Consider the following 17,566-nt stretch of genomic DNA (forward strand, 5'->3'; position numbering starts at 1 on the left):
TCTCTCCGGAAGCTTTTAAATCTGATCTGTTTCCACGATTCCAAATTTCTTCTCTGCATTTCTTGCCCCAGAATCCTAATAGTCCCACCTCTCATCCTGCCAAGCCATTGGCTGTTGGCTCTTTATCAATTAATCAAAAACCAATTGGGGACAGGGACCCTCAGCATCTGAAAATGCAGATTGCTGTGTGATCTTGGGAGCCAAATTAAGACAGAGCTTTAGGGCCAATCCCCAACACTACATAGCCAGTTCAAGGCTAGCCTGTGCTACAGGAGAACCTAAAGAAGAGCTGGACATTGTGGCATATATCTTTAATCCCAGTCCTCAGAAGACAGAATCAGATGGATCTCTTTGAGTTTTAGGCCAACCTGGTCTACATAGCTATTTCTGAGACAGCCAAGGCTACATAATAGAGAGAGACCCTGTCTCAAATAAAAACCAAAGGAGAAGGAGGAAGGGGTTGAAAAACAGGAGGATGAAAACTATAATGTTTGTACATTTTAAATTCTGGAAGTAAAAACAATTTTATATGTTTGTTTTGTTTTGTTTGTTTGTTTGTTTGCTTTTTGTTTTTTTTTTTTTTTTTTACCATAAAGAAGTAAATGAAGTCTGGAGAATGGCTCAGTGGTTGAGGGCTCTTGATGCTCTTTCAAAGGACCTAAGTTCAGTTCCTAACTAAAGGAGTTCACAACCACCTGTAATTCCAATCCAGGAAATCTGATGCCTTTTTCTGTCTCTGTGGGTACACACACACACACACACACACACTCACACACTCACACACTCTCTCTCTCTCTCTCTCTCTCTCTCTCTCTCTCTCTCTCATATACATACATGCATGCATGTATGCATATATATATAAATAATTTAATAAAATATATTTCAAAAGGTGGGGGTGCTAGAGAGATCGCTCAACTGTTAGGAACACTTGCTGTTCTTCCAGAGGACCCAGGTTTGATTCCCAGCACCTATATGGCAGCTCACAACCATCTATAATTCCATTTCCATGGATCCTGTGCCCTCCTCTGGTCTCCAAGGGCACCTGGAGTGCATGCTATCACATATATAACATATACCTATAATCCCAGCACTTGGGAAACAGAGGCAGGAGAATTACCATCAGTCCAACACAAAGTTGGTCTAGACAGTGAATTCTAGGCCAGCCAGGGCTAGGTAGCAAAACAGTTTAAAAATAAATAAATTACAGATGTTTAAGAATATGTTTAACCTGAATTAAATACAATGCAATATATACATGTATTGTATTCCAATAATATGTATGTTTTTAGCTAGGCATTGAAGAAAAGTACATGAGGCCATGGTACTGACACCTGTATTCCCAGCATTGTAGAGGCTGAGGCTACAGAGTGAGAAAGAGCCTAACTCAACATGAAAAGAAGAAGGAAATTAGGAGATTTACCTAAAGGCACATAATGAATAGCTCATAGCATCCTTCCTTAAGATGAGCCTGTTAACTACAGAAAGAAGAATGACTTGGAAGCCTGTTGGGGACTTCCAGATTTAAAATAGTAGGAAATAGACTGTGAGGCAATGTTAGGATCTCGAAAAGGAAAGTAAAACACTACTGTTTGGAGAGGCTACTCTCTCTAGAATGCAGCCAACACTGTTGCCACAAATAAGCCCTACCCATCCCTCTGGGATACTTGGAGGACTCTGACGAGAGGAGCCTGTCAGAGCCTAGTGACTCTTAGTTCACTCGTAGCACAGGACACTATCTTTCCAATATGCTGAATAATAGAAAGGTTTGAAGATGTTGTACATCAGGGAAAAAAGGGCTTTTGACTGCGTGAGGAAAGGATTCAAACTACCCCATCAGTGACAAGCTGTAATAAACTTCTGTTAATAGTTGCTTGTATTGCTATAATATAGGTAACTAAGAAACAGGAAATTTAAGAATACCAGAATATCAAGCTACCTAGCCTATTCTCTTGGCAATGTGACATCGCCTATGAAAGCTAATGTTAATCCTACTGGAAATGTTTTTAAGTTAAGAAAAGGCATAAATACTAATTTACTCTAAGATATAAGCTCAAAGTTCATCCTGCTAGTCAGGCTTCTACCTCTTAGCTCTACAGAAGTTGATCTGTGATTAAAATTGAATTTAGAATTTCCCCTTGTGCCATAGTTTCACCCAGGGGATCTTGCAAGGTCCCTGACTAGCTAACAGTCTTCTAGAATTACTTTCAAATGTTCTGTCAAAGAATTTACTCAGGTTGTTAGAAAGCAAAGATAGATGGATCCAGCGAGATGGCTCAGCAATGAAAGGCGCTTGCTGCCAGGCCTGAAGGACTTGATTTCAATCCTGGTACCCACTTGATGGAAAGTGAGAACCAGCTCCCAAAAGTAATGTAATTGTCCTCTGACTTCATGAGCACCATCCATGGTCTCTCTCTGAAATCTACTTTTCTTAGGACCAATCTACAAAGAAGCTAACTAACCTTCAAGAGTTTGTTTCCTTTTTCAGGAATGACACCAGCTTCATGGTGCTAGTAAGAACTAAATGAACTGACAAATGTGAAAGTGCCCACAACAAAGGAAGCACTTGGCAACTTGCTTTTGGCAAAGCTAGTAGTTGTTTACTTGGAATTAGGATTCTGTGCTGAATTTTCTATATCTTCCAAGTACCATAGCTTTCCCCTTATCCAAAAAAGCTTAAAATGCCACCTACTAGGTCTCCCCAGGTTAGAATAGGTAGAGTCTTAATCTTCTGGGCCTTGTCTCTCTCTAGGAAGGATACGGCATTGGGGACGATGAGTACTCCTGTGCCTATGATGGCTGCCGGCAGCTGATTTGGTACAATGCCAGAAGTAAGCCTCATGTGCACCCGTGCTGGAAGGAAGGTATTCATTCCTCCTCATTTGAACTTGTCACCTGGGTTAGTACTAGCTAGTGACTAGCACCCGTAAGGTAGGCTTCAAATACCTTAATAGAAGACTTAGTATCAATGTCACTGCCACAATTGTGAATGCTGTTTCCTGATAAACCCTTCTAAAGCAAAACATTTCAGAATATTAAGTCCTTGGGGACTGGAGAGAAAGTTCAGTGGTTAAGTACATAATGTGCTGCTTTTTCAGAGGTCCTGAGGTCTGTTTCCAGCACCCATGTTGGGTGGCTCACAATTGCCTGTAACTTCAGCTCCAGGGGAACCTAATACCTTCTACCACCCAGGACACCTACACTCATGTCACATGAAGCACATACCCTTCTGTATTAGTCAGTGTTTTATTGCTATGAAGAGACATCATGACCATGGCAACTCTTATAAAGGAAAGCATTTAATTGGGGCTGGCTTACAGGTTCAGAGGTTTAGTCCATTATTGTCATGGTGGGGAGCATGGTGGCACATGCAAGCATTGTTTTGGAGGAATAGCTCTACATTTGGGTCCACAGGCAACAAAGAGAGTGACACTGGGCCTGGTTTGAGCTTCTGAAATCTCAAGGCCCACCCCCAGTGACACACTTCCTATACCAAAGCCATACCTGCTTCTGCTTCACAGATGCTGAGATTAAAGGTGTGTGCCACTATGCATGGCTTCTTAAAAGCTGTCTTTTTTTTTTTTAATCAGAATTTAAGAAAATATATCTGGGGGGGCTGGAGAAATGGCTCAGGAATTAAGAGTACTGCCTCCTTTTCCAGAGGTCCTGAGTTCAATTCCCAGCAACCACGTGGTGGTTCATAACCATCTGTAATGGGATCCAGTGCCCTCTTCTGGTGTGTCTAAAGACAGTTGTAGTGTATTCATATACATAAAATAAATAAATCGTTTTTTTAAATATATCTGAATATATTATTTTAAAATTTGAAAAATAGAAAAATGCAAAGCAATTTTAATCACACACACACACACAGATTTTAGTTAGGGTTTTTCTATTGCTGTGATAGAACATTATGACCAAAATCAACTTGGGGAGAAAAAAGTTTATTGCATTATCTATTTCCAACAAACAATCCATTACTTGAGGAAACTGGAGTCAGGAACTAAAGCAGAAGCTATGGAGAAACGCTGTGTACTGGCTTGCTCAGTTTGCTTTCTTAAAAACCCACAGTGGGCAGACCCTTCCGTATCAAAGAACATGCCCTACAAATTGGCCTGTAGGGGGCTGATGGGAGCTGTTTTCCTATTGAGGTTCTTCCCAGATAATTTCCAGTTCAGGTCAAATTGACAGAAAGTAAACCAGCTAGAACGTGCACACATACACACACACATAAACACACACATATACACGCGTGCATGCATGTATGTATTGTGTGTGTGTGTGTGTATATATAAATAATATATAAACACATATAAATGTGTGTGGGTGTTTTGCATACAAGTATGTCTGCTGCCCATGGAGGCCAGAACAGAAGTGGAGTTAACAGACGGTTATGAGCAACCATGCTGGGTTTCAAACTCCGGTCTTCCAGAAGAGCAGTCAGTGCTCTTAACTGCTGAGCCAGTTCTCCATTCCTAGAGATTTTTTTAAGTATTTAAATTAATATGTACATATTTCCCATTGTTATGCCTCATCTCCTGAGCAGGTTTCTAGGTAATGAAAAATGACAGCGCTGGGCTGAGATGTAGCTCAGGTGAAAGAGTGCTTGTCTGTGTGTGTGAAGCCCAAGGCTCAGTCCCTTGCACTGAGTAATCTGGATATAGTGCTATACCTGGGAACCCAATGAATCATGCAGTAAAGGTGGGAAAATCAAAAGTTCAGCTACATACCAAGTTTAAGATCAGCCTGAGCTAGAGACACTGTCTTAAAAAAAAAAATCTAGAACAACAACAAAACATGATTGGCTTAGAATGATAGGATGTGAACCTGTAATCCTACCATTCAGGAGGCTGAAACAGAAGGATTTCATGTTTGAGACCAACATGGGTTCCATGGCCAGTTTGAGGCTAGCTAAAGCTACATAAAGACCTGTCTCAGAAAATTAAAAAACAAAGAGTAAAATAACTTAATGCTTTTCAACATTCCATTATAAACAAAAACAAAAAATGAAGTCTCATTTTAGAAAATCAGTGAAAATGTGTGCTTTAAAACAAATCAGGTATTATCTATGGAGTTTTAAATCTTGCTGAGAAGCAACTCAGCACATAATTTTATCTTTCTCAGTTTGTACATTTTTTTCACATTTTAACATTTGAAATTAGGATACATCTAATACAATAGATGGCTTGTCATGGTTTAAATGGAAGCTTTTTTTCCCTTTAATGAAACATGGAAATACTGCTGTGGAAATGTCAGATAAGCTGCACAGGAAGCAAAGATAAGCGTGTTGAATGTGTGGCTCAAGACACAAACTCAGTGCCGGGTGTTGAGGCCCTTCCAAGATCTGGTAGCACAGCCTAACAGTGTTTGGTTTATCTTCTAGGAGACACAGTAGGGTTTCTGTTAGACTTGAATGAAAAGCAAATGATCTTCTTTTTAAATGGCAACCAGCTGCCTCCTGAGAAGCAAGTCTTTTCATCCACCGTGTAAGTAGCTCCTCTCAGTTGAAGATTCAGTAAATTTATGGAATGTACTTTTCTCAAGGATAAAATCCAAAAAGCTTTGATTATCTAAGCAATTATGAAAAATTGGTTTATTTCAATTAATTAGAGCTCCATTACCCTAACCCTTACTGTCCAAGAGTTTGATATTACAAGAGAATTGGTATTATGCAGAAAGGTAAAGGTATAGGCTTCCCTGCCTCACAGACCTGTGTAGCTTAATAAACAGAATCTATCTCCCTTCCTTCTCCCAGCATGGCCGGCTCATTTTGACTTTCTCAGAATGACTGTGTGTGACTTGGGTTTATAAGCTCTGCTGACCTCTGTTCTTTTTTATCTGTAGATCTGGATTTTTTGCTGCAGCTAGTTTCATGTCATATCAACAATGCGAGTTCAATTTTGGAGCAAGACCATTCAAATACCCACCATCTATGAAATTTAGCACTTTTAATGATTATGCCTTCTTAACAGCTGAAGAAAAGATCATTTTGCCAAGGTAAGAGTCTGCCTGGCTCTCTCCAGACTATCATGTGCATCTCATGAAAAATCAAAACAACTTATGGGAGACTTTTTTTCAGCGTTGAACAAACAATTTTAAACAAGTAATCTCACTGAAAATATTGACTTTCTGGGAAATACAAATTAGTAAAACAGATGCCAGAAAGATATATACAAACTAATGATTATCATAAAATTATTTGAAAAATATGTTAAAAGCTTTGTCTGGCAAAAGCAGGTGGTTTCATGAGATCTCTATCAAATTGTGAGTGATAGCCTCATTATTAATTAAAGCAGCTGATCACAATCTGGGGGGGGGGGGGGAGTCAAACAACTCTTTCATAGGGATCCCCTAAGACCATCGGAAAATACAGATATTTACATTACAATTCATAATAGTAGCAAAATTACAGTTATGAAGTAGCAATTAAGATAATTTTAATGGTTGGGACTCACCACAACATGAGGAACTGTATTAAAGGGTCACAACATTATGACCACTAATTTAAAGTATCATAGGACCCAGAGAAGAATAAGGAACATGTCCACATTACTTTTATGAGTTAAATAATATTAATGTAAAACTCAGAAAAGGGATATTTTGTTGGCACCTTCTTATAATCCCAGTACTGGGAAGCAGAGGTAGGAGAATCTCTATGAGTTTGAGGTCAGCCTGGTCTAAGAAAAGAGGGAACTTGTCACAAAAAAAAAAAAAAAAAAAAAAAAAAAAGGCAAAAAAACAAAAATCAGAAAAATATAGCACATTTACACACATACATGCAAAGTAACTTTACTGGACTCTGTATAAAAATCCTTAATACTGGAAAATCAGTAAATTGTTAACAGACTTGATTTATTGAAAACAACTCCTTTGGGGTTTAAACTGCATAGCAAACATGCTATCACTGTTCTACAGCCATTAACACAAGGAAATGCATCTCAGGTAAAACTTCATTACCCTTACTTGGCAGAAACTGAGGTTGGCATTGTGTCCCTGCTTGTTTCCTTATAAGATGAATGTAGTCAGTTCCTTCAGTGAGGGAAAGATCCAGCTGCTCCAGTGATTACTGCTTAATGAAGCCTGTTACATATTGTGAGCCAAAGTTTATCAATTTTTGTTTGGTCTGGTTTGGGTTTTTTGTTTGTTTTTTGAGCCAGGATTTTTCTGTGTAACAGCCCTGGCTGTCTTGGAACTTGCTCTGTAGACCAGGCTGACCTCAAACTCAGAGATTCACCTGCTGAGTCTCCTGAGTGCTGGGATTAAAGATGTGATCCACCACTGCTCAGCCAAAGTTTATCATTTTTTTAACAGGGCAGCTGCCTGAGCCAGTATGAAGCACAGGATTTGTATTACTAGATTATACCAATAAGTTTGTCCCTCAACAGTTGAGGGGACCATACTGGAGAGGACATAGCTGTGTTAAACCATATGTCATACCCATAAATGTAACTATAATGCAGTGGTAGCCTGGCTTCTGTTTTGAAGCAAAATGTAGGTCTTTAAGCTGCCCTCTTACTTTACCTTATACCCTGTCTCAGAGAGTAGACACTTTGAGATGAACTAGGACATGTGATAGTAAGAGCAGCAGAGGCCTGGCAATAGTCTAAGAATATAAAGGCCATTTTCATTGTATTTCGGCATCTGAGGTTTGTTCCTCAGAGTTTCTATGTGCTTTGTCTTGGTACTTGACAGAGATTGTGAACTCTAGTTGCTCTTGGTGAAAGTCTGAGGTGACACCTCCCTTTCATCTGTCTCACTCCAATCCTTTGTTTATCTAGTCTGCTTTTCCTGGGATGAGACTCATAAATCACCTGAAGAGCACAACTGGTCTGTAGATAACTTCCCCTGCATCTTCAGAGTTAAGCATCCCAGAATGGGGGTAGGAAGTTAACTTTTATGGCCAATGTGGTGACTGACTATTCACTTAACATTTAGAGTTTGTCTTGTTTTGAATAAGAACACCAGATTACATGTTAGGTCAACTTCGTTCTGAATCTAGACTTTATTGTCTCTGACAAATACACAAAGTTTTTGATACACATACAGACCTATAATCTGAGCTACTACAGAGGCTGAAGCAGGGAGATTGCAACTACTACCTGTAATTGTGGTGTTTATGTTATGTTTATTCTCTTCATTGTTTATTCTTAACCTCTTTTATTATGCTAAGTTCAAGCACATATTCTTAGCTATAGTGATCAGCCATAATGGGTACTGCTTCTCCTGTGGTCTTCCCTCATCCATCTGTTAATAACCCTGTTTCCATTCGAGTTTCTCTGTTGCTGCTGTCTAGAATGGTGTCTGCAGACAGCAAGGCTCTTCCCTCCCTCATGTGCCTCCTAAGGTTTGCTTAGTAAGCCCCTCCTTGGGGCCATCATTCTAACCCCTGAATTGTGCGCGCGCTCGCGTGCGCACACACACACACACACACACACACACACACACACACACCAGCACTTCTTTTCCTCTTTCCCAGTTTATTTTCCACCATGACATTCCTCAGCATCTAACAATCATTTTTAGTTCTGTCTCCCCCACTGCCACACAAGAACAAAGGCTCTATAAAAGCAGATAATTTACCTGGTTTGCTTTGGTTTGGTTTGTTTCCCTTTCTTTCTGTTTGTGGATTGCCCCCCCCCCTTTTTTTTAAATCTGTCAACTCTAGAGCCCAAGCTGCCCAAGACTCATAGAGGTTCCCCTACCCTAGCTTCCCAAATGCTGATCTAGCTGTGTGCTACCATCCTAGCTAAGGGCACTTACTTTGTCTCCTGTTCACTGCTGAATTACCAGGGCTTGGGGCAATGCCAGGCACACAGTAAGCCCATAAGTAAACTTCAGGAGAACAGTTCCGCCTGTCTGCTTTCCTGTCCAAGCCGAATGGAAGAATAACAGAAGGATTCAAACCTAAGGTGTCTAAACTTGCAGGGAGTCTACATGTTATAAACCCTTTACCTTATGTGAAAACTGTGAGTGTTTCCCCTGGGAAAGGCTTGTACTTTTCACCTAATTCTCAGTACATGTGACCTAAATGGTTGCTGGTAAAAGAACACTGGACTTAGAACCAAAGTCTGAATTTGATTTCTATCTGTTAAGTTCTTATATAAATCATTTCATTTAAACTTTATTCTTCTTTTTATTGTTTTGTCCATAAAATGGCAGTCAAGCCTCCTTCACTCTGCTGAAGCTGAAATGTATGAAAACTTTACTGAACAAAGATTATGGAGTGTATTTTCCCTGTTAGGGCTTTTGAGAGCTTTCATATGCCCCAGTGCTAACTGACTCCTTATTGACAAAATGAATTTTGTATTGCTTTGCTCAGGCACAGGCGCCTCGCTCTGCTGAAGCAAGTCAGTATTCGGGAGAACTGCTGTTCGCTTTGTTGTGATGAGGTGGCAGACACACAGCTGAAGCCATGTGGACACAGGTTAGATGTTCTGCTTGTTGGATCATCTTCCACACAGAATGTTCAGCAACATCTTATCCTGCTCTGGAGTTACTTCTGGGGAATTAGCAGTATAGCTATTTATCAGGGTCGTTAGATTATCAGGACTGTAGCGGGCTGAATGAAGAATTAAGTTGTCAAGTAATATCACTTTCCAGAAAATACCTGGAGTAGAACAAGCTGTTTGATATGGAAAGCCTAGGGGTTTTATTTATTTATTTATTTACTTTATTTGGGTTTTTTGTTTGGCTTTTTGGGGTTTTTTTTGTTTTTGTTTTGTTTTTTGGGTTTTTTTTTTCTATTTTGTTTACTCAGATAAACACACATACACAAATGGATTTGAGGGACAGAGTTTGAGACAGTGTTTGTCTATGTAGCCCTGGCTGTCCTGGAACTCACTCTATGCATAAGGCTGGCCTAAAACTCACAAAGATCCACCTGCATCTGCCTCCTGAGTGCTGAGATTAAAGACATGCACTACAACACCTGGCTTATAAAATATGAAAGACTTAGTGTTGTTTGTGAGCATCTTGGGAACAAAGTCACTTTAAAGTTACCTTCCTCACCAGCTTCTTTACATTCTTAAACATTGAAAAGATAGAGCTTCCATACCATCTGACCAAATTTCAGCCCTGTGAAAGGAACATAGAGGACATCCTAGATCCTGTAGGACAATGTCTAAGCACCACCATAGCAGCAAATAAGCTGAGAAAGCCATCCCGACTAACATTCGACAGGAGAGTGAACAGTGTGGCAGCCTTGGCCTGACACATGCTTACAACACAAGCTGTCTGGATCCACCTGTCCCAACACTATGTGTTTCTGTGGGTTTTGACATATCTTTAGTCACCTTATTGCCCAGAGGTCTTGACCACAGTTTGCCAACACAGGAGTGATTCAGCCTGGATCCTTGACCCAGGATCTTCTGAAGTGAGTTAGAAGTGCATGCAGTAGGACTCCTTTCACCTTGGCTATGGCAATTTCTCTCCTATAGCCCAGAACTTCTCAGATTAAACACCTTTGCACGATTTAGTTATAAGGGCCTTACAAACTGATAAAAAAATTTAAAGATCTGATACCTTCATACAATTTTCCATCTTTTTTAATAGTAGGATCTGATCTTCTTCATATTTGAGCCCTTTGGCCATTCTGATGGCCTTAACCACATTTAAGGACTAATTGATTATGTGTAAAGACTTAGACGTAATTATCCTATATGGTCAAAGTTTCTGGAATATCTAAAACAAAGTTGGAAAGAAAATCAAAAGAATTACAAGGGTATTTAGCACAATTCAGTTAGATGGTAAAAGGCTGCACCTTTTCAGTAATTCGGAGTATAAAGAAGTTAGAGTTAGTTTTAAAGGTGATTGTGAAGAGGGAAATGAGGATAAAATGAATGACAAGAGTGACCCCCAGAGAAGACTGAGATGACATGTTCCTCTTGCCATAGCAAATAGTTGTGAAGTCTGCCTTTGCCTCTCTCCCTGAGGCACTAAGTCCAGATACTTTCACTGGTGAATTTTTAACATTTTTCAGGGGAAAGTAGTTTAAATTTATCTAAATGTCTCTAGATCACAAGCAAAACAAACCCATAGCACTATTCTTATAACATCTGCATGGTAAACACACTGAAAGCTGAAAAGAAAACACCAAAATGCTAAGAAGAATTCTTTTTGTTTCATTTTGGGTTTTTGTTGACGTGGGGTCTCACTCTGCAGGCCTGGCTGGTCTGGAACTTGTTCTGTAGAGCAGGCTGGTGTTGTGTTCACAGAGCTTCACCAGCTTCTGCCTCACAAGTCCTGGGATTAAAGACAGGAACCACTACACCTGGCTATAAAGACCACTTTTTAAATTTATGATTATAAATCTAAGTAAAATATTAGTAGCTAGAGGCTAGAGAGAGAGCCTAGCACTTTCTGTTCCTGTAGAGGACCTGGATTAGGTTCCAATCACCCACCTGGTGGCTCAAATTCATCTGCAGCTCTAATTCCAAGAGATCTCATGCTTTCTGACCACTGAGGGCACTAGGCATGACATGCAAATGGTTCACAGAAATATGAACATACAGGCAAAACACACACATAAAAATAAGTAAATCTAAAAGGTTTTTTTAACTTTATTTATTTATAAGTACATGAGTATTTAAGTACACTGTAGCTGTCTTCAGACACCCTAGAAGAGGGCATTGGATCCCATTACAGATGGTTGTGAACCACCATGTGGTTGCTGGGAATTGAACTCCGAACCTCTGGAAGAGCAGTCAGTGCTCTTAACTGCTGAGCCATCTCTCCAATCCCCTAAAAAAGATTTTAATAAAATAAGAAGCTAGGTGGTGGTGACACCACACACCTGGGATCCCAGGTGTGTATCCCAGCACTTGGGAGGCAGAGGCAGGCAGATCTCTTGAGTTCAAAGCCAGCCTTCTGGGCTACACAGTGAAATAGTCTCAAATAAATAAAGAACAGATAAAATTTTCCTCAATGATATTTAAAAATATTGTATTTGAACTAAATGCTAACATCTTTTTTATTATCTTTGAACAGTGCAAAATTAGAACCCAGACCCTCACACATGCTAGTCAAGTGCTATGCCACTAAAATAAATTTAATGCTTTTCTTTTGTTTCTTTTTCTTTTATATAATTTTTGTTTGTTATTGAGATGAGGTGTTCCTATAGAGCCCAGGCTGCTCTGCCTCAGCTTCACAAGTGCTAAAGCATTGTAGGTATGACCACACACTCTAACTAGCATCTTTTTAATGGTGATATGCTGGAAACATTCTAAGATGTCAGGAGCAAGACAAAGATGCTTGTTGCTGCCACTGCTTTGATTTACAACATGAACAAAAGTCAGCACCTCTTCTTGCTATGTGCATAAAAACCAATCTATTAGTAGATTTGTCTAAAAGTCCTTTTATACTGGCTTAGAAAACAAGAAGAACATAAGAATCCATACCAAGGAATATGTCATGCTTCTATTAAAAAGCTAGGAGGGCTAGAGAAATGGCTCAGCAGTTAAGAGCACTGGCAGCTCTTCCAGAGGATTCTGGCTCAATTTCCAGCACCCACATGGCAGCTCACAATCATATGTAATAGTTCCAGGGGTCTAGTGTCCTCTTCTGGCCACTGCAGGTACTACATATGGTACACATGCATAGATAAAACACTCATACATATAACATTTTAAAAAACTGAAAAACTAATATATAATAAAGGCCTTGTGTCACATCTATGGTATAATATATATTTAGTAAATATCTTTAGGATAAATGACAAGTTGATAGAGGAAAGACGTAGCATACATCCCTGAACATACTAACATACATACACATTTATGTATGTGTATATATAATATGTACATATAGACTTTAGTGAAATATAGACAACTGCTTTAGCCTACAGAGGAGGATTTAAGATTAAAAAAAATAGAGAAATTTAATTTTTATTTAAATTTTTTAATGTTATTTTTCAAACCATACATAATATTTACCCTTTCTCCAATAGACTTTTTAACATTTTGGATTTAGCTAGCAGATAAAGTTTAGCCTTTAAAGCATTAATTTAACTGGTGTTTATATCTTTTTCCTCAGCGACCTGTGCATGGATTGTGCCTTGCAACTGGAGACCTGCCCATTGTGTCGTAAAGAAATAGTGTCTAGAATCAGACAGATTTCTCATATTTCATGACACATGTGAAGAGTTATCACGGACCTGTTTCTACTCAATTCCAGCCAATGTTGAAAAGAAAAGGAAAAAAAAACCACAAACATCTCTAACCAGTTGTACGCACATTGAAACTTATAGCCATGGCCAGATTTTATGCTAAAATTGGTAGTTTATCAAAGACAAATTCTCTTAGTCTAATCCAACTTGCCATCCCTGAATTCCTTTTGAGGCCAAGGAAGGCTGAATGTCAGCAGCTGGGCCTGTGGTAGTTCCATGAAAGATGACAGGTGGCAAGGGTCTCCTGAATACTGAAACCACACTGGAATGAATTCTTCATGTTGGGTTCATTTGATTGTTTAACACAAAGTGTTTTGTGTCTTAGTCTACAGTTTTTATTTTAGGGTGAAGTCATTTTGGAGAAGTAATTGACAGCGTGTCTGGGTTAAGTATCACTGGTCAGAGAACCCCAGTGTGTTAAGCATGAATATTGCACTGCAAGACTTGAATCTATAAACGTAGTGTCACACAGATCACACAAGTCATTACTACAAACAACATGAAGGTCCTGAAAGAAGGTGCACAGACTGTAGGGAAAAGAACAACAACAAAACCCAATTTTTTTTATATTTCAGTGAATCCAAAGAACATTCTAGTTTTTTTAAACTACAGAAAATTGGTGGTATTTTCACATTCATGGTGTTTCTATCCAGTTTCAGTACCCACATTTTGTGAGGAAAAATGTTTTACCAATGCAGGAGGAGCTAGCTCTTAAACCAATTGCAATGTTAGACTGGAGAAAAGAGTGTATCTTTGAGGTACCATCAAATCAGGTTGTTTTGTTTTGTTTTGTTTTGTTTCTTAAAATTTTTTAATCAGTATTGTTTTGGGAAGTAATATACTTTGAAACTCTTGAATTAATAATCTCTAGAAGACAGTCTGAGAACACATATCCTGTTGTTTTAAATAAATACATGTTTTTGAATAGCAAGTTCAATCATGAATTGTTGACTCTGTCTTCATCAAAAGTGTTTTATGTCCCTCTCAGGGTCTCTGGTGAAGGCCTTCAAGAGTCCACTTTTTTCTCACAAGAAAAAACAATGGAAGATAGAATTGTACATTTTTAAGACTTATTTCATAATGGTGTACCTCAGCAACTGCCTTTCAATTTATGCCAAGTCCTTACTGAGTTTATACTTGAACAGTAGATGTCTTCTGATTTTACAGTGTTCTCAACTCATTGCACATCATCTTCCTTCCTTTTCTCTTTCTTGTTTGTGGTTCATCATACCCTTCCTACCACAGAGGTAATCTTCTTCCTGGTTGTATGTGTTGGGGTGCTGGGGTTTCTTTGTGTCTCTCTGGTCTTCCATAAATCCAAAAAAAAAATATATATATATATATATATAAGTATATATGCAGATATAGTTATGTGTTCTTTCAGCTTGTGGCGAATGCAGTGATTTGCATTGAAGAATAAAATATCTGTTGCATTTTTTACTCTTAAGATTTCACAGCTCTCATTGGTGTCTCCTACTAAAGCTCCTACTTCTCAGGGTAGGAGAGAATCAGGTTAAAAGAAGCAAAAAAGAAAAGTCAGACATGTAATACTAGCACTCAGAAGACTGAGACTGGAAGATTTACATGAATGAATTTTCAGCCAGCTTAGGCTACTACATAGTAAATTCCAGAACAGTCAGGTCTATATAGCGCTGGATCTTTAGCTCAGTGTTAGATTACTGTCTGGCATGCTCAAAGCCCTGTGCTCCTTTCCTAGCACCTCGAATAAGAAGAAGAAAATTAAGTTTAACTAGGCGCTGTGTATAGTGGTGAATTAGCTATACCACTTTGTGCTCCTGATGCTCGCACGCGCACACTTGCCCAAGAGCTATCTGGATTCTCAAATGAAAGACACACACACACACCAGTTAATTTTTGATATGCCCTGACTAGCTCAAAGGCTGGACAGTTCTAATCCTCTGCCTAGCTAGCATACATTTCCCTCCAGTACTCCTAACTCAACACCTTCTAAATCTGTGTTTTATCTTTGCTGCCCTGTTACCTTCTGGGCAGCCCATAGAGCCATTTTCCCTTTCCACCTACATTTTTCATGAATTTTCTTCAGCTCTAAATTTGATCTGTCTCCTTCTGAGACATGCCAATCTCTCCTTCCTTTTTCCCAGTTTGTAGCCTGCACAAATCTAAAAGTTGTGCTTTAGTCTACCTGCCCAGCCATTGGCCATTGGCTCTTTATTAATCAAAAACTAATTAGGGACAAGGACCGTCAGCATTTGGACATACAGATTTCTGATTTTGGGGGCCAAATTAATTCAAAGCATTAGAACCAGTCCCCAGCATCAGTGCATGCCTTTAGTCCCAGCACTAGGAAGGCAGAAGCAGGCTAATCACAGAGCTCCAAGCCACCCAGAACTACAGAAAGATCTTGTTTAATTACATATCCATCTAGCAGATCTTCACTGAGCAGCTATAATAGGTACTGGCACTTGCCTGTGTGACATGTCAGACATCTGCTTATGAAGTTGCAGCAGGAAGAAGCAGTGTAATTTCTGTGTACTGTGATAATTTGCTAATGCCATGAAGGAAAAGAATATGCTGCCGCAAACATAAGCATATAGTTATGGGGAGAATTAGGCAGAACTGCTTTAGATGGTTTGGCTAATCAATGGGTAGGAGAAGTTGTCAGAAGAAAACTATGGGGGACATAAGGTTGCACCAGGCAGAAGGGACTGAAGAGAGGTTCCTAGTACTGGTTGTCTAGGTGGGCATAGCACTGTGAACAGAGGTCCTCACTAAGGAAGAAAGCTGGTGCAGGGAAGACAGGACATGGTGAGAGGATCTTGCTCTGCTGCTGGAGGTAAGGGAATGCTCATGAAACCCAGGTAAGGAGCTTGTATTTCCTCCTAAATACAATAGAAAAAGGCAAGAACATGTTTATGAACCTTGGAAGTACCTGGATAGTGTTCTTAGAGGATGACTTTGCCCTCTATTTGGAAGAATAAAAGAATAAGTGGGGAAGCAGAGAATCTAACAGGAGCTAAAACTATGAGAACACCTAGACTCTTCTTTTTCTTTTTTTAAATATACTGTCAGTGCATTGCTATCAAAGGGAAAAAACAAAGAAATTACAGCATTTCCCCCCAGTGATTTGTTGGGGAAATTTTAGAGTTCCATCCAGAAAAATAGTAAATTGGGGTTTTGGTTTGGTTTGGTGTTAGTTGGTTTTTTTTTTTTTTAGTGTTTTGAAGACAGGGTGTCTCTGTCTAGCCTTGGCTGTTCTGGAACTCACTTTGTAGATTTTGTTCAGGCTGGCCTTGAACTCAGGGATCCACCTGCATCTCTGCCTCCCAAGGGCTGGGATTAAAGGCATGAGCCACTACCACTGCCCAACTTAAAATATCTTTTTCTTTTTTAATTAATTTATTTTTACGTGCATTGGTGTTTTGCCTGCATATGTCTGTGTGAGGGTATCAGATGCCCTGGAACTGGAGTTAAAGACAGTTGTGAACTGCTACCTGAGTGCTGGTGAGTGCTGGGAATTGAACCCAGGCCCTCTAGAAGATCAATCTGCTGAGCTGTCTCTCCTGCTATCTTTTTTTCTTTTCCTTTTTTTTACTTTTTCTTTCTTTTTTTTCTTCACATCTTTTGAATAATGTAAAGCAAGAAAAAAAAATCATGATGCTATTTGCAGTTCCAGGAAATAATGATTAAGCCACAGAAATGGAAATAACTACTGCAGTAAGAAATGAGTTTTATGATTTTAACCATCTTGAATTTGTATCCTTGAAAACAAGCTCTTTCCAAGGCTGTCCACTCTTGTACAATTGCTTATTCATTTAGGAAATTATGTGTTTCTTTTGTTGTTTTTTGTTTTTGAGGCAGGGTCTCACTGTGAACTTCCTATTGGCCTGTCCTGGAACTGGCTATATAGGACAGGCTAGCATGGAACTCACAGAGATCCCTCTGCCTCACAGTGCTAGAATTAAAGCTGTGGACCACCACACTGGACAGGAATAGTTTCTTGGGTTTTGTTTTGTTTGTTTTGTTTTCTGTTTGTCAGTCTCACCATGTAGCTCTAGCTGTCCTAAAACTTGATATACAGACAAGGCTAGTCTCAAACTCATGATATCTGTCTGCCTCTGCCTCCCAAGTGCTGAAACTAAAGGCATGTGCCACTAGATCCAGCAAAAATAGTTTCAATGTACCTAGTTATGGTGGTTTGTGCCTATAATCCCAGCATTCTAGAGGCAGAAGATTTGTTATGATTTTGAAATAGCTGGATTATGTTGTGAGTTCCAGGCTTGCCTGAGGTACAGAGTTCAAGATCCTGTTCCAGAAAGAAAGAAAGAAAGAAAGAAAGAAAGAAAGAAAGAAAGAAAGAAAGAGAGAGAGAGAGAGAGAGAGAGAGAGAAAGAAAGACAGACAGACAGGGGCTGGAGAGATGGATCA

General features: G+C 39.3%; 1 protein-coding gene across 2 annotated transcripts in view; it reads left to right on the top strand.

The window, feature by feature from the left end:
* Rspry1 (ring finger and SPRY domain containing 1) overlaps nt 1–14,606 on the top strand; it is a 49,279-nt gene extending 34,673 nt beyond the window's left edge. For both annotated transcript variants that reach the window (XM_034522807.2, XM_076915661.1), the window contains exons 11-15: nt 2,750–2,861; nt 5,381–5,483; nt 5,842–5,994; nt 9,317–9,421; nt 13,027–14,606. In XM_034522807.2, coding sequence (XP_034378698.1) covers nt 2,750–2,861; nt 5,381–5,483; nt 5,842–5,994; nt 9,317–9,421; nt 13,027–13,123 — 570 coding nt within the window. In that variant the 3' untranslated portion in view covers nt 13,124–14,606. The remainder of the gene's footprint in view (nt 1–2,749; nt 2,862–5,380; nt 5,484–5,841; nt 5,995–9,316; nt 9,422–13,026) is intronic.
* The last annotated feature ends 2,960 nt before the right edge of the window (nt 14,607–17,566 follow it).

The sequence above is a fragment of the Arvicanthis niloticus genome, chromosome 18 (assembly GCF_011762505.2).
Source record: "Arvicanthis niloticus isolate mArvNil1 chromosome 18, mArvNil1.pat.X, whole genome shotgun sequence".
In the NCBI taxonomy this organism is placed as follows: Eukaryota; Metazoa; Chordata; class Mammalia; order Rodentia; family Muridae; genus Arvicanthis; species Arvicanthis niloticus.